This window comes from Phalacrocorax carbo, chromosome 16 (genome assembly GCF_963921805.1).
Source record: "Phalacrocorax carbo chromosome 16, bPhaCar2.1, whole genome shotgun sequence".
NCBI classification, from domain to species: Eukaryota; Metazoa; Chordata; class Aves; order Suliformes; family Phalacrocoracidae; genus Phalacrocorax; species Phalacrocorax carbo.
This window is the reverse complement of record NC_087528.1, coordinates 10,351,675-10,379,596: the sequence shown is the minus strand read 5'-3', so window position 1 is coordinate 10,379,596 and position 27,922 is coordinate 10,351,675. Positions and strand designations below refer to the sequence as shown.

General features: G+C 40.0%; 1 protein-coding gene across 1 annotated transcript; it reads left to right on the top strand.

Annotated features, from left to right (window-relative positions):
- The first annotated feature begins 22 nt into the window (after positions 1 to 22).
- RAB40B (RAB40B, member RAS oncogene family) lies at positions 23 to 27,527 on the top strand. Its single transcript, XM_064467101.1, has 6 exons — positions 23 to 638; positions 22,472 to 22,532; positions 24,230 to 24,290; positions 25,167 to 25,244; positions 25,729 to 25,951; positions 26,362 to 27,527. The coding sequence occupies exons 1-6, from the start codon at positions 497 to 499 to the stop codon at positions 26,631 to 26,633; spliced, it is 837 nt and encodes a 278-aa protein (XP_064323171.1). The 5' UTR covers positions 23 to 496; the 3' UTR covers positions 26,634 to 27,527.
- The last annotated feature ends 395 nt before the right edge of the window (positions 27,528 to 27,922 follow it).

Below are 27,922 nucleotides of genomic sequence, written 5' to 3'. Positions count from 1 at the left end.
GGGCGGGGCTCGGTGTCCTGTCAGAGCGCCGCGGCGGCGGGCAGGCTGAGCGGCGGCGTGAGGCAGCGGTGCGGTGACAGCCGGCGGCGGCAGGTGGAGGAGCGGAGCGGGGCGGGCGGAGGAGCCGCTCCGCTGCTCGTTCGTGCCCCCGGGCGGCGGGAGGGTCGGGCCCTCCGTCGGAAGAGACTGTCGCCTTCGTTCTGTCGCGACATAACGCGCGCTGCCGCCGTCCCCCGCCCCTAACACCGCCGCCTGCCGCCGCTGCAGGAGGCGCCCCCCGAGAGCCTCCCCGCTCCGGCCACGGCATCCGAGGGATGGCGCGGCGGGCGCTGCTCCCGCTGCCGTGACGGGACGGCGCCGCCGCCTCCCGCCGCTGCCCCGCCAGCCCCGGACATGCCGCTGCCTGCCCACCCCGCCGCCCGCCGTCCTCACCTGGCCCCGTCGGGCCCCGGGATGGGCCGCGGGAGCTGAGCCGCCGGGGGCATCCACGGGGAGGATGAGCCAGGTGGGAAGCCCGGTGAAAGCCTACGATTTCCTGCTGAAATTCCTGCTGGTGGGGGACAGCGACGTGGGCAAGGGGGAGATCCTGGCCAGCCTGCAGGACGGCGCCTCCGAGTCGCCCTACGGGTACAACATGGGTAAGCCCACCCCGCTGCGAGGAGGGGCCTCCCGCCAGCCTCTCGGGACCCGGGCCCGCGGGGGGGGGCGGGCAGAGGCCGCCGTGCACTTCGGCTTCTCGGGCCGGGAAGTGAGATGGGGACAGCCGCGTCTGCAGGTTCCCGCTGACCTGTGCGGCTCCCAGGGGTGCCCTCGGAGAGGGCGGGCGGAGGCGCGCGGAACGATGTTTCGCTGTACGTAGTTTTCAGAAAGGAGGTGGAATTGTCGGGGTGTAACGTCCCGCGCAGGTGGGCTCGTGCGCGAAACGTTCCGGAGCTCAGGTTTAAGAGAAACGTCTTAATGCACAGAAAGTATTGATCAAGGTGCTAGGGTTTATCTTCCAAGGCAGTTGTTTCTGTTGTTATCAATGAGTAAAGGGAAATACTAATAAAAATGTCTTTCTAGTAAAGGATCTGTGAACAGCAAAGGTTTTTGCTGTGAAACTGCTTTCACTGAAAGAGCAGAAAAGGAAGATTTCTCTTTCTCCTGTTTTCACTGTCATGTTCTTAATGTCAGAAGGGTAGCCCTTTAAGATCAAGGTTCGTGTTTGTAGTATGTTCTTGCACTTCAGCTTTTTAAAGGGCAAGACTGAAGAGTCTCATCCGTGCCAGATATATTCTGCCTGCAGACTAGGGAGTTGTGAACATCGCAGGCTGACTTAAAACTAAGCTAATGGCCCGGGGAGAAGGGGATTTCTGTTTTCCTTCCCTCCTGTTCTCCTCTTTTCAATCCCTCAATCTTGTTTGCCTAGAACATACTCTAGTTTCGCTTCTTTTTTTTCCCCTCATGCAAGCGTATCATGCAGCATATTAAAAAGCAAATTACCTTATCAAATTACCCATTGCTTTAATTAACTGCCAGTATAAGTTTGTGACTAGATAATTCACTGGAAGGCTTTACATTGACTTAGGATCTGTTATTATGTTGAGTTCATAGTACTGACTCATGGCGAAGAACTGGAGGGAGGGAGGAGAGTTCTCTGTACCCTTGCTTATGAGTCAGACTGTACCTTGAAGGCATCAATGTACGTTTTCAGATGTTTGCTTAATAGTTTTGCTAAATTACTCCTTGGGCTGTTGCAGTGTATTTACTCTTCATGCTCTTCAGGTGGTTGGAGCAAAAGGACAGAAGGCTTGCGGAGAGTGTGCCTAGTCTGGCCCTGTTCCATAGTCACAATCTTGTTTATAAATCCTTACGCTGAAGGAGCACTTCAGTCGCCAGTGTATCTTGACGTAACTGAGAGAGAATGTTGACCAGCTCCTGAGCTCATTGGTTTTACTTCAGACTTCTGCATGTAAACCTTGTGATGCCTGTGGGTTTGCTCTGAAAAAATACTTAAAATGTGTGGCTAACACTATAGCTTTGTGAAAAGATTTCTTGACAGCCAAGAAATACAAATATTATTTTTGAATTATTTTATAAGTACTTAGGCAGCTTGGAAATTCATCGCTACTAATAACTTTAAAATGTACACATACGGTGTTTTAAGGTTTTTTGCGCTCTTTCATGGTTTGTAGTCTCTTCACCAGGATATTTATCAATCTGAACTATACAGGGTTAGGCAAATATGGTAATTCAAGACCTCACAAACTTTCCTATGCAAAGGTCACTGTCTCACACTGACTGAAAGATGTTCTTAGGCCCGAGAAGACAAGCATGTCTGAAGAGAGGGACATGAGTTACAAGGGGAGGGCAGATATAGCAGATGGCATGGTAGTAAAGTGTGGAAGGAGTATAATGTGATTCTTCATGTTATGCAACTAGTGTCATAATTAAGAATTTTTGTACATGTGGAGCCTCAGTGTTTACACAATTGTGGTAGACTGTCCAGTCCCCTTTAAGGAAGGATTTTAACTGTCAAAGTTCATGATAATTTTTTCTCACTTTTCAATTTCTGAGGTTCTTGAGTGCATCAAACTTGAAATACTTTTGAACACTGCACATAAGCTGCCCACTTTCTTTGGTGATCTGTATCTGATATCCCTTTTCTGCCTGTATCCCCTCAGCCTTTTCTCCATCATCTGAGCGTGGCTGTGTAGGATGCAGCTGTGAGGAATCTGCGCAGGCTCAGGGATTAGTAAAATAGAGATACAGGGAGAGGAATAGAGCTAAACATCCTGTTGATATTATGACTCATTTTCTAATTTAACTTGATTAAAAAGCTTGATAAACACTGACTTTTTCACCATTTTCAAGTCCTTACTTAACTGCTAGGATCCACCACTTTCATAATGCCAGATACGTCTCTGAATTGGAAAGGGAAAGTCTAGTGCTATGGTAGATTCTGTCAAAATGTGCCACACACAAGCTTTGAAATGACAAAACTTTGTTGTGGAGCTGGATGAAAGGGAATAGTTTTGAGACTGCAATGGACGAGGAGAGAGATGATGTGGTGAAAGAAAAGAACAATTCAGGAGAGAGAGGAAAAACACCAAAGGGCCTTGAAAATTAGGACAAACAAGTTAATGTGATGAAGCATGTCAATCTGGGCAGATGTTTAAATTTATGTATGCAAGAGAGACAGAATTTTATGTTTATTGCAACAGGAAAGAGGTTACTCCCACTGCTGAAATTTAACAAAGTGAAGGTGGGAATATGAATGTTGAGAAGTTTGGAAAGAATGAGCTACAGAGAGTGATCAAGATGAAGGACAGATGAGGGCTTGAATAAGACCAGCTGTTCAGAGAGCTTACCAGTTCTGAGGATAAAATGGAAAGATGACTCTGAAGTTACAGGGCTGGGTTTCAGAAAGGACAGCAGTGCGTTAGAGTTGAGGAAGAAAAGTTAGAATTTAGCTTTGATATAGGGTTTATTCTTGTGCTAAACAACAGGAGGTATCACTAAGATGCACTGCAGTGCTCTAAGAAGTAGAGACATTATTTATAAAGGAAGTATAGAGAAGGACAAGGTGTTGAACAGAGTGTGACCCCTCCTTTGGGAAGGACGAGAACCTAAATGAGCCCCATGGGATATTAAGAGATGTGGAAGAAAGGCTGAGTGAGGATGGACTCATCAGCAAAGAAGGATCAAGGGGGTTTTCGTTGCTTGTTGTCTTCAACAGCACCTAAGACAGTTAAGCAGACAAGAAGAATTAAGGTAAAATAAAACCTGGAGTTGAATAGAACGGGGGGGGGCGTGGAGGAGGGGAGGGTGTGGGTTTTGTTTTTTTTTTCAGCCATCAGATTCCTGAAGGCTTTATGTGCAGCTGTGTGACTGTCTCTTCTCAACTCTGTGGGCTCAAACTTTGTATAAACCACAAATTAACTTTTCACGGCACTATCTTAACTATTCAGAAATAAATCTGCCATATATCTCATTCCCAGGAAAATATGGCAGTCATATGTCTTACTATTTTTTGTCAGTACACAAAAATGATATGAAATCTGGAGAGGGGAAGGAAAGCCAGCATCATCTGATCAGTCAAGTCCCTGCAAGCTGCTGCTGCTCCGCAAGCTGTGGTTTGGAAGCATTTGGCATAGTTCAGCTATTAAGGAGGAGTGCAATCTCTTGGTCTCCAAATCTTTCTTAATGACCAAAGGGCTCTGGGTTGGAAAGAAGGGGAGAAGCTTTATTAACATCACAAAGTAAGGACTACCATGGAAGATGCATTGGTGAACATGATTCACAGAGATGACTTAGAAAGCAGTTATCCTGGAGATGGGCAGGTAAGCAGTAAGGTTAGTTGTCTGGGCAGCCGGCCTTTATAGTTCTCCTATATCATGCTCAAAACTGAAATTACAATAGATTGGACACTCTTGGTATCTAACCTGGTAAGAAAAACTGCACAAAATGGTCTTCTAGAGAGCTACAGAAACTTTCCTTTTAAGCATTGTTCATTTCTTGTCAGAATAAATTCAGAGGAAATAATTACTTCTAGACTAGAGCATAATGCCTTAGATGTGCTGTCACTAGGTAGACAAATATTTTGATGTTTTGCACTAATAGATTCTTTATTCAGCTGGATTCTGGTTTTGCTTTTATACTAACTTGCTTCCAGTGTGATTGCTTGACACAGGGACTGAAAGGAATGATTGTTCAAACCTGTGTTACTCCTACTCCTTTTCTTGCAGGAACATCAGGTTTAAACTGACAAATTGTGTCTCATCCTTTCTCACCAAGCAACATTTTCGTATCCTCGTAAGTTCACATCACAGTTGTTTGTCTTTACATAAATTCTCTTTGCCCCTAGATTGAGAACTCCACTGGGGTATTGGTTGTCTTATCCGGATGCTTGAAAAGATTCTGGTGTGTAATAGTTGCGGGTGTTAATCAGTGGTTGTCTTGAACACTAAGTGGCTAGAATGTAGGCCTGGAGCTTGGATGGCCCAACCTCGGACCGTATGGGGAGAACAAGATTGCCCTTGCACATCATGTAGGATTTAGCCTGGGGTAGTTGTCAGCTGCTCGTGTCCCAGCAGGCAGAGTTCATGGTGGCCCTTCCTGATAACTTAATACACAGATCAAAGCCATTCTTTGGTGTAAAGAGGAGGGAACAGGCCCTAAGTAAAATAAGGAAACAAAGAAACACGAGAAATTAAAAGACACAGATTTGTGAGCTGACTGTGGTTTCCTCCCCTCACCCCCAACAAGACCAAATACAAAACTAGTTGAGGTAAAAGTCTTATCACAAAGATCTGATGTTAAGTTGCTCTGTTCTGTCTTCATAAAACTGTGGTTTTGAAAATGTTACTTGGCTGAAAGGAAGGGGAAATAAAATTGTTTTGTTTTCCTAGCAGTATAATAATGAATAGGATGGGTTGCTTATCACTGACTTATTTTGAAACCATTATATTTTCCTGAAAACAACACGTTCTAAAGATTGCGATAGAAACTGATGGCAACATCATTACTTTTCTGTAGTTCTTTGCACATGGCACCAGCTTTTAGGGGCAATCTTCCGCCCATTCTATTAGGATTTCTCCAGCAGAAGAGTTGTTTAAAGTTGCTGAGCATCAGTGTCTGAGAGCAAATAAACACCTTTTGAGGTTAATTATGCTTGCCTATAAATACACTAGACCATGTCACCGCACAAGGAGAGCAAAAATTGATCACTCTCAGCTGTCATGAAGTAACTTTTCCTAAAAGGTTGAATAGGCATGAATTTTTTCCCCCTTGAGTTTTGTTAAAATCCAGTTATACACCCACTGATCTCAGTTTAAAAGGATTTAAACTGCATTCTTGTACAAGGAAAAGCAGGTGAGGTTTGATTTCATACACCAAGTGCCTAGAAGACATCTAGTGTCTTATTACTGTAGGCTTCTGTGGCATTGGTGGAAAGAGATAGTTGCTTCAAATAGGGCATCTAACCTATTTTGGGATGAGTCTGTAAAGCAGTAATAGATTCTACTCTAAATATGTTAGATATGACTGCCCCTTTAGTATGGTATTGTACAAGAGCTGTGCTTACTGCTGAAAGACAGCATTAAATTGTATTATATACTGCATGTGAAGAGAGTTTGCTAAACAGAACCCACTCTGTACTTGCTCTTCCCCTTCTGTGTTTAAACAAGAAAAATTGAAACAATTACCCCCTTTTCCACCATCTATAATGACATTTTGTCCTTTCCAGGTTGTAGCACTGTGGAGTAGCAATTCTTAATAGGCAGTCAGTTATGAGAGGCATATGTTAGCTGAAAATGTGGATCCTGCTTTGACCAATTCCCCTTATTCTTGCCTTACTTACGATAGATACTTTCCGTACTGGGGGAAAAAAATGCTTATGATCTAATGCAGATTGGCTTTGTTCTTTGCTTCCATTCATGTGCCTTTCCCCTATCCCCATATCTCAAGTTTGGAGTTTCATGCCCACCTTGTGAGACCAGTATGTTGTGTTTTCTTCCCTGATCCATGGCAGCATACTTGAGTGACACCTTTTTTTTACCTCTTTTTCCATATTTTTCATAAACAATGTGGTAAAGCATACTGTAGCATTTCCTGTGATGGTCAGGTTGATCGGGCAGTGTTGGGCTTTGTATTTGTTAGCTGGTCTTGCACATTTTTTGAAGCGGTGAATATTCACCTTGCTTGATTTAATGGAGCAAGAGAAATCTTAGGCCTGCTTGGTTTTTCATACGTTTCTTCAAACCTTCCATAAAATTAGTTTTGCTTTATTGCACACTTTCTTCTACTTGGCCATTTTTCTTCAGTTTAATATATTAATAGTATTTCTTTGTTTTAATATTGCAACTCAAGTGCCATGCACTCATACCCATCTCATGGACAAGGAGTGTTACAGTTTCATGAAGGTCAGAAGCTAGGTCATCTTATAGTGCAGTTTCGAAACCACTTAATCAGTAGGCTCAAATTATTTCTCTTCCTAGCCCTCTCCTCACCCAACCACGTTATGGGGGGAGGGGAAGCAAAACTGGGAGCACATGCACATAATGAAACCAGGTATTTGTGTACCTTGTTCTTTTCCAATAACTGGTCTTCATGTTTCTTAGCAAGGTGTATTCAACAACAACAACAAAAGACAACACAGAAAACACCTATATTTTGGTCAAGCATATTATTGTATAGTTTCAGAATGAAGAAGCCTTGAAATCTTAACATCATGCGAATGTTTTTCAGATTCCTGCCTAAAACCCACCTGCACACACTTGTCTGAATTTGATATCTGCTATTGCTACAAGTAATATTTTAGATTGTTGTGGCAGAAGAAACTACAGCAATAGCTTACTTTCTTCTTTGTCTTTCTCATGCACATTCGTTCAATAGCACTATGTGCTGCCTGTCTCAGTTTCCCTTGGGCTACTGGTGTCTTTTTTCCCTACCCCCCCCTTTTTTTTCGTAGATACGAGGGAGTGGGAAAGTGACTGCAAAAACAAAATTACCGTCAGGCTCTCAGACAGGTGTGCAACATGAAAGACAAAGTCCAGGCTATTTTGAAAAGTGGTCAGACTTCAAGGTAATTGAGTCCTTTTAAGATGATTTGGCCTAACCAAAATTGTGTTTGCCTGTGCCAGGATTAAGTTTTATCCGATACGTTGGTTAAATTACATTTACATATTGCTGTAAATTTGTTTTTGTTCTGGGAGCTAAACAAGAATGGAAAATGGGATTAAGAATAGAAATTGGCTAAGATTAAAAGTTTTGTTTGTATCCCATTTTATTCAGCTCTTCTGGATTTTGTTAAATATGAGACTGAAAATATGAAACTACTGCAGTATTTACAGAAAACACTTGAATTGGGCTAGTGTTTGTCGTGCTGGGTTTATTTAAGGATCAACTCAAATGTAATACAGCAAACATGTTTGGTGTGAGCTTCCTGTGCTTTTTTATCAACGTCTAAATCTGTTGATATAGTGGAACACATCTGTACAAATAATTGTCCCTTTCTTTTCTATCTTGATGTGTTGTAATATAGAAGTATGAACTGGGCAAGCTGAGTAGTTAGACCTGCAAGTTCATAAGTAAGTGAAGATCAAACACAGATTTATCAACATATGCTCTGTATTTAATGTCCAGTATTTCAGAAAGATAAGATAAAATCATCTGTCAGTATTGGCTATAATTTAGTACCTACTCAAGGCAAAGTCCACAAAAATATGGGTGTTCACAACAGCCATAAATTGAACTCAAATCTATGGAAAGTTAGAAAGCTAATTACTATGAAGTTAGTAATTATAATTTCCGCCCAGGAATAGAGGGGGTTTAAAGGTCCAGAAACTAACCTTGCTCACATCTTTACAGCAATTTGTGGCATCTAAGAGGGTATCCTCTTCCAGCTGGGTGGGATAAGCGGAAAAGAGAAAGTATCATCAGTAACAAGCTGTGCCAAATGACAAAGTGCATTGAGGAACAGCTGTCTTAAATGTTTGAGGTAGTACATACCTGCTTTTGGTATAGTTACATACTTGTTTGATAAATTAATTAGACTGCGTTTTGGTAGAAGAAACGTATGTGCTGTGTCCAGACTTACTGGATCTGATTAGTGATTCTTTATGGGAGGTACGGGTTTTTTGAACCCTAAAGGGTGTAAATCTCTAAGGAAGTGGAACATACTCTGGTTCTTACAATGCTCAGGCTGTCTGAACCAAATCTCTGAAGATTTGCTCAAGGCAAGGTGAGAATCCTCTCTAGGACAGAAAAGTAACTCTAACTGGGGAATGGACAGGTATGACCTAGCAGTGAAAACACCCTTACATGCACACAAAAACATTTCTGTCAAGTCAGTAATTTTTCCCTGGTTTGTAGGCATATAAACAGTGAAGATTAAGTATTTTGGAACCATGTTTATGGTCAGAAGCAGAGAAACCTATTTATTGTTCATGAGATGTATTCTTGTGCTAAGCTGAAAGCCAGTATAACAGCTTTGCTCTTTTTCTTCGTTGCGTGGGATTTGCCATTGAAGGGTGCTGATACGAAAGCACCGTGTGAAGTCAACAAGTGGTGTCAGAAGACAGAGGTGATGAAGCAATAGCTGGTGAGCACAAGGAGGCTGGAAGAGTCAAAGCTGTGTTACTTAGTTATCCTGGACAGTAAAATTATTTGTGTAATGTTGGATTTCAAAGTAGAAACTGGTAGTTTAATATGCAGAGGTGGAGTAACTATGATGAGAATTTCTGGAATGGAGAATTCCAAGTGTTTTAAAAAGTAACTGACTTCTAAGTTAAGAGCATAAGAAGTGTCATCTTGAGCTGATTTAGCCTAGTGCTCTGTTAAAAATGGTAAGAGGAAGAACATCCCAACCTGGCTGCTTTCTGAGGTCTGCTTCCCTCACACGCCTGCCAATCTTCCTAATCCAATATTTGGAGATAGAGAATTCTTTGCAGCTACTTCACTTGTGAAAATGGGTAATCTGTCTGCTCTTTTTTAATTAAAAAATATGGTTGCAACCTTCTGTCGCCTTTTGCCAATTTCAAGAAACCATTTTGCTATGCATTTCTGTTCCCTTATGCTAGAGTAAGTGGGATTCCGCGACCTCCTTTGAAACATTCAATACCACTTAGTGCAGACACACCTCTGGACTGCTACGAGCCCTCCAAAAAATGCAGCTTTAAAATAAGGTGTTGACTGATGTGAAATCAAACTATTTAGAGTTTCCCCCAATAAATTACTTTTAGGTCTCAGCTTCATGTTCATAACACAAACTCCCAATGCCATAAATACCCGTTTTAATTGTTTGTTAAAATAGGGCATATTCTTTAAGTGTACTACAGTACGCAAAAGTATGGATAAATGTTTTGTAAGAATACTTTCATTCTTGGGTCAGAAGAAGGTAACCTGTTTATTGAAAAGTTCCAATTATTCTTACTACATGGCTAGATACAAGTCCCATGTGTGTGCAGATGTAAATGTAGAGGAGACTGAACACGTGACAGCGGTTCAAACTGAGCTGCAGTCCAAGAGCGACGCATTTGCCCTAGATGAATTGCAGCTTATATTTCACACTTTCAAATGCAGTCCCATCACTTGCATTTAATAACCATAATTTGTTTACCATGTAGCATGTTCCAGGCTTATGATTCAGATTTTACCTCTTTGTTTTCCCCCAGTTTTTATACTGGGTATGCTGAGCACATCTTGGCAGTTAGTAACTCACTGTTATGCTCCTGCCACTGCTTACATTTTCCCTCTGAGGTACGACTTCACACCATGAGCCCTACCCTGACCATACCAACATACGTGTCCTTGTAATCCCACATCGGCAAAGCTGAAATTGCAAAGAATGCTTATGTACTCTGAAAGAATGTATTGAAGGAGCAGTCATAAGTGTATTTGCGGACCGTATGTTTGATTGCTCATTTTTATGGAAAATGAGCCATTATAGATGATTGGATGAAACAGAAACTGTTAACAACAAAAAACAGTTTAATTAAAAGAAAGAAAAAGGGGGTAGGAATATTTTAGTCCAAGGTTTTGAATCAAAATAATTAATACCTTCAAAATTTTAGGGACAACAATGTGTTAATGTATCTCCTGTGCCCTTATACTTTGTTTGCAAGCTGACTTTATGCAGTGCCTTAAAATGGGATATTTAAGCACATGAAATATGAAACTGCCAGCTGGAAAACCCAGAAGAGACCCAGCAGGTCTGGCAGCCTTTTTAACACTCTCTAAAGACTAGACTGAGGAAAAGAGGCTCATGTAGCTGATGCATTCAATGGAATGATTGAGTCAGTATACAGAGAGTCCTGTGGTGCAGAATTTTTAACATGGATATCTGGATACATCTATTTCTTTTCTAATTGTCCTAGCAATCCCTATGCACAGTGCATGATCTCAGGCAGGCAGGGCTCAGTTCTTCTAATCTTTCTGTATGTTTGCTTCGGTAAATATGCTGAGTGAAGTTTGTGTAAAGCATAGCCTTGACTTTTCAAAACCACTTCTGAATCAGTAGATTGTAGTTTAACTTGGACACATACTTTATAATATAGGAGCATGATAAACGGAATTTTAAACAAGTTCATAACCTCTAAACTTTTAAACTTAATTTTCTTTTTCAGTTCAGACAGAAACATCATTTTAGAATTATGTTAGTCTTAGAGCAAGAAGATTCTAGAGTCCAAGAATAAATGTGGTGTAATAATTTTTCCATATAAATTCTAGTTTTTGTCTCCAAACAGGAGTTTGGTCCAGTACTGTTTGAGAGCTGCAGTTTTATAGGCAGACTAACTTATCAGTCTACACTGTGTTTGTCCTCAACATCTGCGAGACAGGCTGGTTGGATGCAGAAGACTACATGAAAAATAATTACATAGTTTTTAAGTGAAGAAAAGTCTGCAGCTCTAACAACTTCAATGAAGTTTGGCCGCAGAGTAATGAGTCACCTCTGTGGAGGAGACCTTTGGGGAGCAACCAAAGAGCAGCCTCCCGGTACCCATGAGGAGGTCATCAGGAGGACAGTGAGGCTCTGTACATGGTGGGAGGGTAAGAGAGAACTAGTGTAAGCTGAAACAAGAATGGTTTGGAATGGGTAAGGGGAAAAACTTTTCTACTGTGAAGACAGTCAAGCTGGGGACCAGGTTGCCCGAAGAGGTTATGCAGTGTCCAGACCTCATATCCGATCCTGTTTTGAGTAGGAGGTTGATCTAGATGACCTTCTGAGATTGCTCCAACCTGGAATTTCCTTTGATCCTATTCACCTGAAATCAGTTTCTTGGGAAACTGAAACCAGCTAAATGATGGGTGGAAAAAGAGCTTTGCATCAGTAATGGATAGTCTGTCTTTCTCCTTTAAATCCTAACAAAAAGTGTTTGCTAGTGTTTTGTGTTAATTTTCTTTTGCCCTGAAAAAGCAGTACAGTTATAACTTTGGCAACTCTTCTGGCTGGAATAGCTGGGAGGGGGAGAGGGGAGAAGTGGAAGCATAATCCAAGCCAGACTTAATTTCCTTCATTTTTCTCGTGGAAGTATATGTCCTGAAGATATCTCATGACTTGGGCATTCCTTGAGTTAATGGTAACATTATCTATAAACCCCATTTTATTGCAGCATGTGTTTCACTTGGAATTCCAAATTTAAGAAGTGCATCTGGTTGTCTGTTGCTTAGTCTGGAGGTTAGTTTGAAAGCTCTTCCTTTGCAAGTATCTCTGCCTGTGCTGTATGTTTTCTGGATGATAGCTTTTAAGCCACAGTAATTTTTCAATAATGATATGAATTTTGGTCTCTGGCATCTTTAAAGCAAAATTATGGCACTTACAGCTACTTGTTGTGAATTCCCACTTTGATCTTTGGTTGTCATAATGACAGAATTCATTACTTGTTCAGCTCAAAGAATTATTTTTCAAGTAATCTTTTTTCTTCATTTAACAAGCAGTGCTTTGTGGGGTGCAAAAAAAAAAACCTGCTTTTTTTTCCTTTTACTACACTTGGTGACAAATACTGCTGTGATTTCTGGGAGTACTGATGGCAGCCTGGAGTAGGCATTTTGGGTTGGGTTGTGTAACCCTTGGTTGTTATACCTTGCCATTTATCATAAGTATTACTTACATTTTCATAATATACAACAATATGTTTATGGAACAATTCTGATTTTTCTAGTTGTTATGATATATTGATATGCTTAACTGAAAGTGGTTGTTTAGAAACACTTATTTGAGACTTGATTAAAAGCCTAGGGAAGTTTTGGAGAGGTTTGCAACTGTTCTTGGTGAGCTTTTAGGCCTATAGCTCACAATAACAGTGGCTCGATGTTCTTGCGATTCTTCTCGTGCCAGGTACTTTTGCACTGGTTTACTGCTAATGAAGTGTGAAGACATAAAAGGTCATTGTTAGCTTTTGGAAAATATTGTAAAATGTGGAATATTGCATCTGTTTTTAATATTTTATAGTAGGTTTGAAGCTATTCTCCCAGATTCTGGCCATATTTCAAACCTAGCGTTTAAGATGTAAGTAAGGGCAAGTTCTTCATGGCTCTGTCCCATTTCTTTCTTGGTTTGTAGAATTTTAAAATATATGTAACCTGCCTTCAGGTCTTTTCCTCATGCACCACGACGATTCAACCCCCACTGTTAAGCTTTATGCTAAAGGATTATTATACCACAAAGATATCCACAAGCACTGAAACATTGGACAATCAACTGTTATATAAAACTTATTCCACTTTTTTGGGGTTAATTGTCTTAGCCTGGCCAAGCTTCCCTTCACTGTACTTTCCACAGATAGGCAGAGCACCGTATCTTAGCTGTTGCTTGGGATACATGTGTATCTCAAAGAAGGTGAAACAAAGAATCACATCTGAACCTTAATTGCAATTGAAATTGAAATCTGAAATGTAATTGCAAGGAGTGTAGAGGTGGGATTGTGAATGAGAGGCTGCCCTTGAGAGCTGATGATCTTTGAAAATAATGTAACTGAGTTTTTTAGGAAGACGGGATGCTTGCTAACAACATGCCTGACGCATGCAAAGGAACTCCTCTTGCCGTCCAGCTCTTACTTGAAGGAATTGATGAACAGCAGTAGTGAGAAGATACCACAGAGGAATATTCCCTCTCCCCCCGCCCCGTACTTATAAGAGGTTAATTTCTAAATCAAATTTGCTGGCACTAGGTTGTGGTTATCTTTACTTTGATATTAAATGGAGTAAAAGTAGACAGCAATTTTTTATATAAAATGCAAGTCTTAAGTAGAAAAGAGCTGTCTTAAAATACTGTTGCTGTTTTATAACAATGACTATAAACTGGGAACTTCGTGACATTACTCTTTTTTTTTTTTTTTTAGTTCAGTTGCAAAGAATTTGGAGAGAGAGAAGGGAAATCGTAAAGCTGATGTTTGTTGTCTTCTGCCAACAGTATGTTCCTTTCCCCACGTAGGGAACTGAGTGATCCATGTTCACTCATAACTCATAATCTGAGGTTCTTGGCTTTAAATAACTATTTAAAAAACCCCCACCTTTGGCTAATAACTGCTACCAGTCAGTAACAATCCCATCTCAATCCATGTCCAGAACTGTCTGTAGTTTTGGGGATCTTGTCTTTTAATGTGAATTTTCCAGTCAGAAGCCTGAGTTGCAGAGTTGTCTGTGAGCAGCTGGATCTAGGTGCGAGGCACCAGAGGCGTTCTGGGATCACGGATCACCCCAGGCTCCATGTTTCTCTGGATTCTTTCACATCTGTGGAAAAAGGGGTTGAGAAGAAACCACCTCGCTTATGAGATTGCTGAGATTGATATATTAATCTCTTCCCAATTTATTTAAAATTTATTAATAAAGTGCTGAAATAAAGGAAGAACTTTTTTTGTCAGTAAAGCTAATAATAGCATCCCCTTTTCCTGCAGTGCTGCTATTTATAAACAATAACATGTTTATATATAGCAGCTTTCATCTGAGGATGTTAGCTGCAACTTGTAGTAAACATTTGAGTTGACAAGCTTACCATATGCCTCCGATATCCTTTTCTTTTGGAGTGGAAGAAAGGAAATGATGAGCTGAAGTGCAGAGTTCCTGCTTCTTCCTGACCTGGGGGATGGGAACAGTTCTCTTTCTTACTGTAAAATAGATTTCTAAGGCCTTAGATTGTAAAGAGCCTATTTTGTTGTTGACAAGTGTTAAGACAGAAGAGAATGATATATGATCTCAGGAGATTTATTTCCTTTCCTCTTAACGTGAATGGAAATAGATCATTCGCTAGTTTTGGTTAAAACTTGATTATTAGCTGATGTCAAATAGTTTTCTTTCGAAACAGTTGTCTGCCTTGAATGTTTACCTTTTAATTAGCCATCTTAGCAGAAATACTGCAAGCTAAGGCATGATTAAAAAACCCATGTACTTAACAAGTAGTTTGCATGTTCTTTTTGAGAAGGGTGTGAATTTAATATGCATAGTACTGGCTTGTTTACTTATTAAGGCTAATAGTAAGAGGATGAACAGAAACTTCTTCAGTTACTGCCTCTGTAAATTAGCAGCCTGACTAATTAATTTTGGGGGGCTTACATAGGTTTTGGAGTTTGTTGTTAATTTTGTTTTCAGGTTAGTATTGGAGGTAGGCCGTAAAGTTGTGTCAAACTTTTTATTCTGCTACCATTTCTTTTGGTTCTGACGACAGCAGTCTGGACTACAGCCAACTAGAAGTGCTCTGAGATCTTCAGGTTTTAACCTGGTGCTCTAAAGATTTTGTAACTATGAAAAACAGCTGTGTAATTGTTAAAGAGCACTTTCTTTTTGTGTTTTTTTTTTTTTTAAGGGTAGATTTCTTGTAAACTTAATTCCTTTAAACATTTAAAGGAGAACAGATGTACTGAAGGATAGACCGTGATATTGGCACATGTCTGCGACCATAAACAACGCTAAATATAAAGCCGAGCTTTCTGATACAAATAGCTTCTTTTTAAAACTGGGAAGATTTTCACATCATTGAAATGAGTGAATTCTCTGTGAGACTTTGTAATTGTGGTTTATGGCTTGATTAATGAGGTGAAGAATACAGTCTAGATCTAAAATTTTAGTGTCTCTATTTCAATCTGAATAGGCAATCTGTGCTTTGCAAACAGATGGCTTTTATTGCAGTAATTAGGTGCGATGGAGAAGACTGGAATCTGGAAAGTTATGATTATTCTGAAAAGGCAAGTGCGACTGTCACATAACCTGACCTTCGTGCTTATATATCAAAAGATATAGTCCAGTTTTATTGCAAAGAGCTTATTTCTTTGCAGCATGATATTGAAAACATGGGGCTTAGTTTTCAAAGCTCAGTTGAATTTTGAATCAAAAGCATGCTGTGGGTCCTTTTGCTGAGAATAAATGAATGGAGTTGGAAGTTGTGTCACTTGCCAAATATACTTCAAACAGTTACAAATGTGTTCTGAAGAGAAACGCTAGACTTCAGTTTTAATGTGTATGTGCAAAGCTTGATAGCTGGGGGAGCTTTAAGTGGGAAGCAGTGGGACCATTGAATTCTCATCATGCCTATGAGAAAATGGTTTTAAGCACTCACTGAAACCTAAAACTGGGTTTTTGAAGTGCAGCCAACAGTCTTTGAACCTGAAAGATGTTTTCAGTGGACTTTGTTAAATACAGGCCCAGAATCCCACTGAATATAAACATATATTTATTTATAGACACTTAATTATTGGCACAGAACCAGACAGTGGGAAGGAGACATTAGTATGTGTCCAAGATAACTGTTATTGAACAGTTAATTTGGACAAGCTGATGGAGTGAACAATTGCTAGAGAAGGTGTTTAACATGGAAATATCTGGAAGGTGGTCAGGCCTGGAGGCAGGGAGCTGGAATGTTTTATTATTATTATTTTGAAGTAGTTAGATTCCGTTTTAATTAAATACGAAAGCTGCTAATCTGACATCAGTTATCTACAAGGAGCAACATGCCTTAAACTTTAAAGAAAGGACACATTAAGACGAGTAAGTAAAAACAATGAAACCAGTCAATTCTTGAAGTGTTTATGAGCTAAAAGGCAAGAGAGCACCACGTTCAGAGATAGTCATGTATTATGTACTTTCTCAGGTCTAAAAAGGATTGTTCTGGGGACCATTTCTAAGACAAATGTGCCACTGAATAAACTCTTTCAATGCTGAATCGGTGAAGGACAGCTCTGAAGAATCTAGCTTTAAAGTTATTGGGTTTTTTCCTGTTTTTCCTTCTCCCCTGCCTCTCCTATAAATTATCAAAGTTGAACGCAGATCCAAAGCAAATGCTGAACAAGCTCCAAACCATTAAAATATTAGGCTAACATCCAATTCCTGTGAAAAATTTTGAGGGACAAATCTGCATTTTACTCTGTCATATTCTCAAGATATGACCAATGGTTGGCCTGTGGACCATTGCTTCAGATTTTGTTCAGGTGAGTCAGTGTGGGTTTTTGCACAGCTCCAAAGCCAAATGACTGGCTGTTAGTTGCACTATAGATCATTGAATCTCAATTATTAAACTGAAAAGATTTTTGGTGCAAATAATGTTGCCTTTGGTGGAACACAAAATAAGAAACTTAAATGACTGAAGGATTCCACCCTGAAGAGACCCGTCACAAACCCCAGAAGCTTTGAGACACTACTGTAAGCTCAAGAGTAGCAGAAATTCACAGTAAGCCTTAAAATAATCAGTGTTGACATGAATGGAGTGTGGTCAGTGAAGCAGAAGTGATAGTGTGGTAATGGCTGCAGAGCATCGATGCAGAGAGGATGGCTTCCTATTTACTGCAGTTGTTGCTAAACAGCTGAATGCTTCTTTGGGAATCTTAGTGCTTCCTGGGTTCAATAATATTTCTTTCAGTTTTCTATCTGTTCATTTCGTGTTTAAGAAGAACAAAATCTATTACAAATTAGCTTTAAGCAATCCAAACCCTTCAGCAAGGGTAGTGCCTTGTTTCAGGTTCTTTAATTTCAATTTGAGGCTTCAGGTAAATAATTTTTCTTAAAAAGCGTCTACGTGAAAGTATTAAGCACTGGGAGGTTTTTCTGGTTTATTTCAAAGATTAATTTTTTTTTTTCATTTAGCAGCCTTTTACTTCCCTTTCTTGTGTAGAAATACATTTTAGTTGCATATCCAAACAAAGCTATTCTGTCTTACTAAATGAGTGAATAATGTTCTGGAAGGACATTTGATTTCTACAACAGCACAATCCACATCTGTTGCTCTCATTGTTACGGTTTCATGCTGTTCCTGATGATTCATGGCAAAAGGCTTTTTGTTTTGATTCTTAATCAATGGCAAATGCTAATTGCAGAGATGTTTAGGTTATATTATCAACTGCTTCTATCTGTGTAACAGCTGAAGCATAAGGAAGTTTCTGAATCCGTCTCTTCCTCAAAAATCCTTTGAGAAACCCATAAAATGCTTTCATAAACAGCAGCTGGTAACAGTATATTTTTCAGATTTGTCTTGTACATGTCATAATGCAAAATATTACAATTTTTTCTGTGTGGCTAAACACGAGCGACTTGCAGTAGTTTATGGTCTGTGGTGCAAAGCACAGCACCAGGTTTGTTCAGCTGTGTGTCCTCTAGCTATGCAATGCTAATTTTCTGTGCTTGGTATGTCTTGTAACAGAATGATGGATACCCGTTCACTGTGTGGGATGTGTCAGTGTTTGCTAAACATGGTCTGTGCCTCTTCATTAACTTTAGATAAACTACTAGAGGTATTTCACCCTGCGGGAAATATCAGCAGTAGCACAGGATGCTGGAATGAGTTATATAGTCTTATGCAGGGTTCGTTCTGCATGTTTTATGTTTTCGAGAATTTCTGAAATGATTAAACTTGTTCTTTCAGTGTGCAAACAGTTTCAATATTCTAGTCTGTTCAGTGTCCCAAGATGTTGTCTATAGGTTGGTTTGGTTGGGGGTTTTTTAAATTTTTTTTTTAAACTTGTGGTTTGTAGATTTGACTATTTCCTAATACTGCTGGAGAACTGCAACACTTTGGCCAATAATTGAAAATAAGTCTCCCAAAACTGGTGGTAATAGATTGGGTTTTTTTCTGCATGTGTCTTTCCAAATATACAGATAAGAGCCTGAACTAAAGGCAGAAGATGCTTCAATTCACACTTCTGCAGTGAGCAAAGAGCTTGAAATGCCCATTTTTGCTGTCCCTGGCCTTTTAGCTTGGCGCTTGTCTGGGAACCGTGAAGTTGGCATGGCACCGAGCCAGCCTCTGATTTGAGTTGGAAAGATCAGAAGAATTTAGCTCCCTCTTTTTGCTGCCAGACTAGAAGGAGCTGTGTTGAGAGATTTTTTCCTAATATACTCCTACTTGACAGTAGGTTGTATTCATGGCTTTGCAAAAGCGGGAGCAGCGAACCTGTATGTTGTGACTCAAGTGAACTATCCTGCAGGCAATAGACATGAAGCGGCATCTTTGAAATATGCTTCCTAATGATGTGTGACGTACCATCACAATGCCTCTATCTTCCTGATCTTCCTACCTACCTGGTCTTCGTATCACAGCAAGACTGCTTCTTAAGCTTGCTTTCTGTCACCTCTCTGGTCATTGCTAGCTTCTTCTTTACCAGGATCTCAGTAACAGGCAATTCCTCTTGGCTTCTCATTCTTAAGAAATGCCCTTGCTCTCGGAACTGCAAATATCCGTTTCTGTAGGGCTGTGACTTAGGCAAGACTGTAGGGCAAGGTGACTTACTGCTCCTCTGCTGTTCTTTCAAAGTGGGCAGATGCTTAGTGGTTGCTACTGCTGCTAGAAATTCCATAAACCGTGTAACAAGTCAAATCAATCATAGATAAAAATATTTTAAATTAATAGTACCGCAGTGCAAGTATCATTCAGAATTTGTTGGTTTTAAATCACTTTATAAAGAAAGCTTAAAGCTGGTTTGACTCTGCTGGTATCAACAAATAAAAAAGTAAAATCAGAAGTAAAAATAATTTGCTAATATTGCAATGGAAGTTTTTGGCTACTAGCTATTTAATCTATGGATGTAAGTTTTGACATGCAAGAAGCCAGGAAATTAGAGAAGTGAAGTTATTTGTAGTAGAGATAAAGAACTTGTTTCACCATATGCTTTAGTATCTATGTGACAATAGGTGTCCTACAAAAAGGAATTGATGCTATTGTGCTGTGTAATAAAAGCATTCGGAGCCCCCCGTGTCTGTTCTGGAGGAGAAACTGGTGATAGCTGTGTACAGATGAGTTGCCTTGAGACTAAAACCTGGAGACAGCCACGTTGGGTAATGGTGCATGACCTCTGGGCAATAAATTATCCTGGTTTATAACTAGGAGAACATTTCCTGGGATAGCACATCAATACCTCATTTCAGAGAGTAGTGTCTTGTGATTATAACTTAGTGAATTCAAATTTCAGGCTGTTTTTGTAAAATGGGCTCAAATTTTGTGTGCCAAAGACAGCGCTTTACATGTGACAACTGCTATTTGAGCCCTTTAGTGTGGTGCAAATTTTAGGAGAAGCACAAACAAAGCATCTCTGCCTGTGGCTACAGGGGGAGCTGACTCAGCTGACAACCATCACCTTGCAATAACTTCTCTTCGGAAACTTAGCACCTGTTCGTTATTCCAGACCTAGTCTTACAAACTCCTTTCCTTCTGGAAAAGGAAGCGGGTGAGGCTTCCTTTTCTGTGTCTGCTTATTTATGCCGGTGGGTTTTAAACCCATTTTTCATTTATAAAAATGGAGGTAATAGACTATCAGTGACTGCTTTAGGGACCTCTTCATGACAACTGGTAGCAGCACTTAGCAATACTTTCTTGGAGGAGCAACAGGAGATCCACTTTGTTAACTTGGTGACAAAACATGTTTTCAGGCAAGGAGAGCAGATCTCCTGCACAGTGGGTGCCTCTCCAGAGTCCTGCTTGCAGCTGAGACAGGTTTCCATCTGTTCTTTATGTGCCGTGCTTTTTCTTTGAGAGCGCAATGTAAGTAATTGATATGTCCTCTTACTAAACTTCCAAAATTCTCTTCCTTAAATAAATATAGCAAAAAAAAAAAATAATAGTGGTAAGCATTTTATTGTTTATCAATACAAATATTGAGATATAGATCAACTTTTTTTTGCTCTGGATGTTGATGCCACCCATAATAGTGAACCTGATGCTTACAGGATCATCTTTAGCACTGTCATCCCTGTTCCTCTGGTAAAGATGTGCTGAAATCTGAAGTAATAATTAGGGCACTCTTCTGCATACATTTATTTTTCCATGTCAATGTGTTTTTCTCATCCCCTTGTTTTGCTTATGCTCAGAAAGTAAAGCACGTGTCTCTCTTCAAGGTACAAGTCCGATTACATTTCAGAACACTTTTCAGAGCTAGTTTCCATGCTTTTTAAAATTCATGTGGAGGACTCTGAACAAATCTTCAACTCAAGAAGTTAATGATGACACAGCAAAGAAAACATGAGAAAAACACATTTACCAGTGAAACTGTGTCACTTGGCTGCACAGTGTGAATACTGAATGCACACTTTTAAAATAACATTTAATAAAAAATAAAAGCCTCTCTTTCTTTTAAAGTTTATAATTATGCAATTTGTGGATGCAGTAGCAAAGCGCAGTGTTCAAAGCCATTGACCCTAGCATGGTGGTGGATATTTTCAGGGGTCAACTGCAGCTACACAACTGCTTCCGATTAGTTTTACCTAATCCGATTGTAACTAACACATCCGTTTTGCCCAAGAAAACAGTAATACTAGACTTGAGCTCGTTTTTACACAGTTCAATTGCTTCTTGGGGCATGCCAGGTTAGCAGTGAAAAGGTAATATTATAAAGCACTGAAGGTTGTTTGCAAAGACTACAAAAGGTACAATAAAGATGTGAGTTAAGTTGTATGTGCGCCTGTGTATGAGTGTATAAGTATGTATACATACTTCCCTTTAACACTGCAGTACTTCAGCTCATCTAAAAGAGATATTGTAGCTCAACCACAAGGCCTGGCATGTTATGGGAAGGAATAAACGGAACCTGCCTGTGATTGCTGGACACTAACTGCATAGGTCTTTTGGGCAGTGAAGGCTGTTCTCAATAGGAATGGGAAAGGCTGGAGACAAAAGGCAAGCCACTTCTTGCGCTATCTGCTGCTTTTATATAAGATGGACATGTGTATCTGATACAACCTCTGAATCATAGACAGCTCTTATAAGAAAGGAAAAAAATAATAGAGGCAATGAAGCTACGGAATGGAGGAAGAGAACGGCATTTAGTCTGCAATGTACGTATGAGAGAAAAGGCAAAAAACCTAGTTCCTTCTTTCTTTGAGAAGAGATAAAACTCTTTAAGCATCTATACTATCATGATAATGAATAAAACAGATCGTTTATCAACCTGAATGGAGCCTAAGACATCTGCTCTGAATCGCAGAGTGGTGGGGGTTGGAAGGGACCTCTGGGGCTCACCCCATCCCACCCCTGCGTGAGTGGGCACCCCCAGAGCAGGGGCACAGGGCCGCGTCCAGGCGGGGGGTGAATGTCTCCAGGGAAGGGACCCCACAGCCTCTCTGGGCAGCCTGTGCCCCTGCTCTGGCACCTGCACAGGGAAGAGGTTTCTCCTTATGTTCAGGTGGAACTTCCCATGCTCCAGCTTGTGCCTGTGGCCCCTTGGCCTGGCGTTGGGCACCACTGAAAAGAGTCCGGCCCCATCCCCTTGACACCCGCCCTTCAGATATTTATAAGCATTGATGAGATCCCCCCTCAGTCTTTTCTCCAGGCTGAATAAACCCAGGTCTCTCAGCCTTTCCTTACATGGGAGATGCTCCAGTCCCCTGAATAGACCAAGCTTAGGTAATATGAAAGGTCTCTGTAACTTTATATGAACAAATTGTTCCTATCTATGTGCACTTCATAGAGTACTGATGACGTATACCTTTTTTTGAGGTCAGCTTCTTTGAAATCTGTAACTGTGTCTCTGTTGTACACCTCCAAGTTGCTCTAAGATTTGCATGACTGTCTTCCCCACAGGTATAGACTGTAAGACTACAACGATTCTTCTGGATGGCCGACGAATCAAGCTACAGCTCTGGTAAGTGTGTGCTTCACCTTTCCTTGTAGTTTATATTTCAAAGACAGAAATGCAGCTTTTCAGAGCAGGCGTTCTCCCTATGCTTCAGAAGTATTTAGTCAACTGAGGAAGAGTGAGCCAGGCAGCTAGCCCTTTGAATAAGTTGTGCTTTCTCTTTACCTCCATTTTGTATCTATTTCATGTAAAATGGGGGACCCTACAATTTCTCTACATGAGACACGCATAATAAATGCAGAAGAAAGGCACAAAAGATTACAAGTGCCTTCAGAGATTAGAAAATATAGTGGTAATGAGAACCATGGAAGTACTTTAGAAAGCATACAGTGATTGCATAGCAACGTCCCTTTGTTCCATTTATTAGTAGTAATGGTTGACTAAACCACAGTATTTAAAAAAAAAAAGTGGCATTATTGCTGATATAATTTAATTGATATGCATTCTGATGTGATTTGATCTTTATAAAAACATGTTGAGAACAAATAACATTATTTTACAACTGGTTTTCCTGTAGGGTCAAATTCTTGGTCTGTCAGGGTGCTTTTGTGTTAAGGCTGTTTGAAGATGGCCATCTTTTCGTTCCTTTAGAAATACTCAGCAAGTGGTACAACTTGAAAAATGCAGCAGCATTGCTACCTCTTAAATCCATTGTTTTCCTCTTTCCCTCAACTTATGGCATAAAGGAGGGAGAAGTAAGGTCAGTGCAGGACAGGAAGGAGACGGAGTGTGATTTTTGAGGAACCATCATCTAGATCAATCAGAGAGACAGGGTCTAGGAAGAAGCAGTGTTCAGAGTAGAGAACTGGAGGTGAGAATGAATTGTTACTATGATGATATCCTTTTCCTCCTACAGAGGGACAATCCTGAGCCGATTCCATCTTTAAAATTAATTTTGGTGTTTCATTTTTGTTTGAAACTTTAATTACTGGCGTTAGATGCATTTGTGTCAAAGCTAAGTTATTTTTAATTCTTTTTGTGAAGGGCAAGGATGTTCTTTGGACTCCTTAAAATAACAGATTGGAAACATTTCTGCAGTTGGCCATATACGGAAATATGCGCCTTGCATCTGAAGATCTGTAATATACCTCAAAAAGTCTTTATGGGATTTTACTTGTTATCACGATCTTAGCTATAAATTTGATTTTTTTTTTCCTTCCAAACACTTTATGCAGTGATATATATTTTTTTTTTTTTCCTCCTTGGTGCATGCTTTTCTAAAAATCTGTGCCATCTATGACTCTGTAGAGATGCCTTCATCACACCAGACTCATGGTGAGCTATTGCTGCTGAAGTGAAGAATTTACTGTTTTCCACTAGTTTCCTTGGTGATACCTATTGTTTCCTCCCACTTTTCTTTTGCTGTGAAAACGGAACCTTTCTTCAAGCTGAATTAAGCGCAGTCTAGTGGCATACGTACACTTGAGTAATAGCCTTTGTTTTCCAAGGGCAATCACAAGAGTAAAGTTTGAAGTCCTTGTCCTCTTACGCTGAGAAATCTGAGAAATGTAGAGGAAAGGGCAGAATGCCAGTGGGGAAAAACTGCTGAGAGCGAGAAGGGCTCTCATGCATTAGTGACTGCGTAACTGCATGACTGGTGGAGGGGCTGATACCGATCAGTACAGATGAGTTAATCTAGCTGAACTCTTAACATAGGAGGCCACCTACTTCTTTTAAATCTATATAATATTTATTTCATTTAGGGATACATCAGGGCAAGGGAGATTCTGCACCATATTTCGGTCTTATTCAAGAGGTGCTCAGGTAAGCAAAGTACAACTTTCTCAGTGATGAGTAATGGTTGTTGGATGAATGCAAGCAGAGTTAGCAAGCCGTCATGACGGCTTCCATGGCTCACTTGTAGATTGTGTGCAGATTCAGTAATAGTTTGAAGATAACGTGAAATGTGGGAAATAACGATGGGCAGGATTTTCTTTTGGGTAGGGGAAATCCATGAGGTTGAAGTTCAACCAGGGTAAAATACAGTGATATATATTCTTATGCCTCTTGTTGGTTACCTCAATAACGTAAGCATGTTATCTTACTTTGATCATGTGAAAGCTGTGCTAATAGTACTTTGTAAAACTGTGTGCCAAGTAAGAGACATTGATAACGTAAAACTGTCAAGAGTATTGTGAAAAATACAAACATAGTCTGAAATGTGATGAAATGTAATGACTTGTAAGGAAGTGACTTTAAAAAAAAGACAGACATGTTAAAAGTCACTACAGCTTCAGACTTTGAAGTATTGCTATAATTCATGACGTGTTGGTTCGGATGAGTTGCGGCTGTTATGTTCCAGAACTGCACAGAGCATTGAATCTTCAAGCTACCAAATGAGACCAAAAATATTTATTTGCTATGATTTGTGATGTGTGTATGATCAACCAAACTTGTCCACTATGAAAATAAATATTTACCAATGTGTTAGACCCTAAAACTAAGTGAGGGTTTCTGCCCCTTAGCTGGTCTGGAATCTACATGGAGGGGTGGGCTTGGTCTCACAGGATGCTGAGGTTCTGCTCCATTGAGAAGTTGCTCAGCCTCTTACAAGATGATTTTAGAACTGGGAGAATTTACAGATTATAGTATTCTGTGTTATGCCTCTGTTAAACTCACCATTTATTTTTTTTAATACAGGGAGTAATACTAGTGTATGACATTACAAATCGTTGGTCATTTGATGGAATCGATCGATGGATAAAAGAAATAGATGAGGTGAGGTATAATCCCAGAGTGTCAGTAGTCTGTAACAGATGACTAAGACCGACTGCTTATGGTATTTCCTACTGTTTTTACTGGCATTTGCAGGCAGTGCTTACTCCACAGTTATCAGAGATGCCAAGTTTCCAATCTTCTTCCTATGTTTATAGTTCAAGGAAGTTGGAAATGTAACAGCTAGTGTCTGATTTCTTTAAAGGTGTTGATGGAAAGCATATGGAGGGCAAAGATTTCATATTGTAGTCCCACTTTTGCTATAGATTTGCCACATCATCTGTGCAAGTGTCTTCTCCGAGGAAGGGATATTTTCAGATCAGAGAATCATAGAATAATTTAAGCTGGAAGGGACCTGTAGAGATCATCTGGTCCAACCTGCCACTTCGTGTTGAAATCTTGAAAAATCTTTTATTTGTTTTAATTGAGGGAAGGGGAAGATGGAAGCCAAACTATTAATTTTTGGTTTTTGTGTCTCTTTGCTCAGCATGCTCCTGGTGTGCCAAAAATCCTGGTTGGAAATCGCCTTCACTTAGCCTTCAAGCGCCAAGTGTCTACTGAACAAGCACAAGCCTTTGCTGAGAGGCTGGGCATGACTTTTTTTGAAGTCAGTCCACTTTGTAATTTCAATATTACTGAGTCCTTTACTGAGCTAGCAAGAATAGTATTGATGAGACACGGAATGGACAGGCTCTGGAGGCCGAACAAGGGTAAGCGATGTACACTGAAAATGTATAAATGTAGGTTTATGGTTCATTAATATAAAATAATTTTCAGAAACTTTAACCCTGATGTAAAAACATCAAAAAAAGAAGAATCAGGAATTCCGTTCATTGTACTTTCTAATCAGAAAAAAATATATCTGCAGGTATAACCTGTTGTGCTTTTATAGGGAATAACGTATCTTTCCTAGAACTTGTATGCTCAGTCATCTAAGCATTAAGACTTAGAAACTGAAGCAGCAGATATTTTGGATAATGTGTATGTGGGAAAGGGTGTGGGAGAAGAAATGAGAGTTCTTCCTGGAAGTACAGAGTGCATGCAGAGTGCTGGGTGTGCTGCCACCACGGGGCTGACAAAAGCATGCTATTTTAACGCAAGTTTTATGTCTGTTTTTAAGTACTGAGCCTGCAAGACCTTTGTTGCCGTGCCATAGTTTCCTGTACTCCCGTGCATCTTGTTGACAAGCTCCCTCTCCCTGTTGCCTTAAGAAGCCATCTCAAATCTTTCTCCATGGCGAATGGCCTTAATGCCAGGATGATGCATGGACGCTCGTACTCCCTCACATCCAGCAACATCAATAAAAGGAACAGCTTAAAGAAGGCTAAAATTATCCGTCCACCACAGAGCCCACCAAAAAACTGTACAAGAAACAGTTGTAAAATTTCTTAAGCTCTCTGTGGGTAAAGGAACCTGGATGGAATCCCCTCCTGTGAGGCCTTGAACGCAAGGACTCCTTGTTTAACGGTTGAGCACACTCTATGTATGTATCGCACTACATAGGCAAAAATAAGAAAAACAAGTCTTATTTTAGAGTCTTATTTGCTCACTACAGTAATGCTGCTTCGGAATGAACGGCGTGTTCAGTGCAACTGAAAGGACGTGATGTTTTCCTGTTGGTTTTTCATACTGTGTTTTAGTCTCTGATGTGCATGATGCCATTGCTTTTACTCGTAGATGTGTTTTCATATAGGGGATAATTATCATTATATTCGTTTCTTAATTCCATGAAATCTGGAAAGTGACTGTGTAATTGTATAAAATCCTGTCTTTTTGCAAACTATTCCAAAATACAAAAATAAGTCATCAGTTTGCACATTCAGGCAGAGGTTTTTAAACACAATGTATTGTATACATTGCTAAATCCTACAAATAGTGTGACAAATTCTAGTAATACTGCAATTGTGCATTTGGATTTTTTGTAAAGCTTCCTTGATAACTTTGAAGAACTAACTTAACTAAGCTAAAAATGTATATATAATTATTAAGCACATACACAACAAGGTTTTGTCCCATCAGTGTATGTAATAGATTTGATAAAGTTTTTGGTATGTTATTTAATACTTTGGGGAATTAATTTGTGGTTTAAATACTTATTTTTCTGTAAAAAAAAAAGAAAAATTACATTTTATACCACTCTACAAGAAAGTTCTAGGAGGAAAATGCCAAAGACACTGTGGTAAAAGAAACATGACTTGAAGAGCTGCTTTATAAGGGAAGAGCACTATTTAAAAAAATAAATGTTTCTGGAAAATAAATCTTATTATGCTTTCTTTGACTGGGGAATGTTGTCTTTATCTTCATTTTGAAGAATTTGAAGAACGATATAGCTGAACTTGACACCAGGAATGTGAAGTCATCCTAAAAGCATCATGTAATGCTTTTGATACAAGATCTGTCTTCAATATTGTTAACTGAAATATGGAAGACTAATACATGTCAGGTCTTCCATTTGTGAAGGAATTGTGAGACTTGTTCTCCTGAGCAATAACAGTCCTTTGAGGTGATGGTATAGCTTCAGCCCTCTCTTATAGGTGTCTTCACTATTGTGAGATACCATCAAGTTAGGTATCTATAACATTCCTTCTGGATCAGCATAGATGTCCACAGCCTCCATAGGTGAGTAGGGAAGGCTCAAGCCAGTGAAGTGCCCATGTTATGCCAGGACCTGGACCAATCAA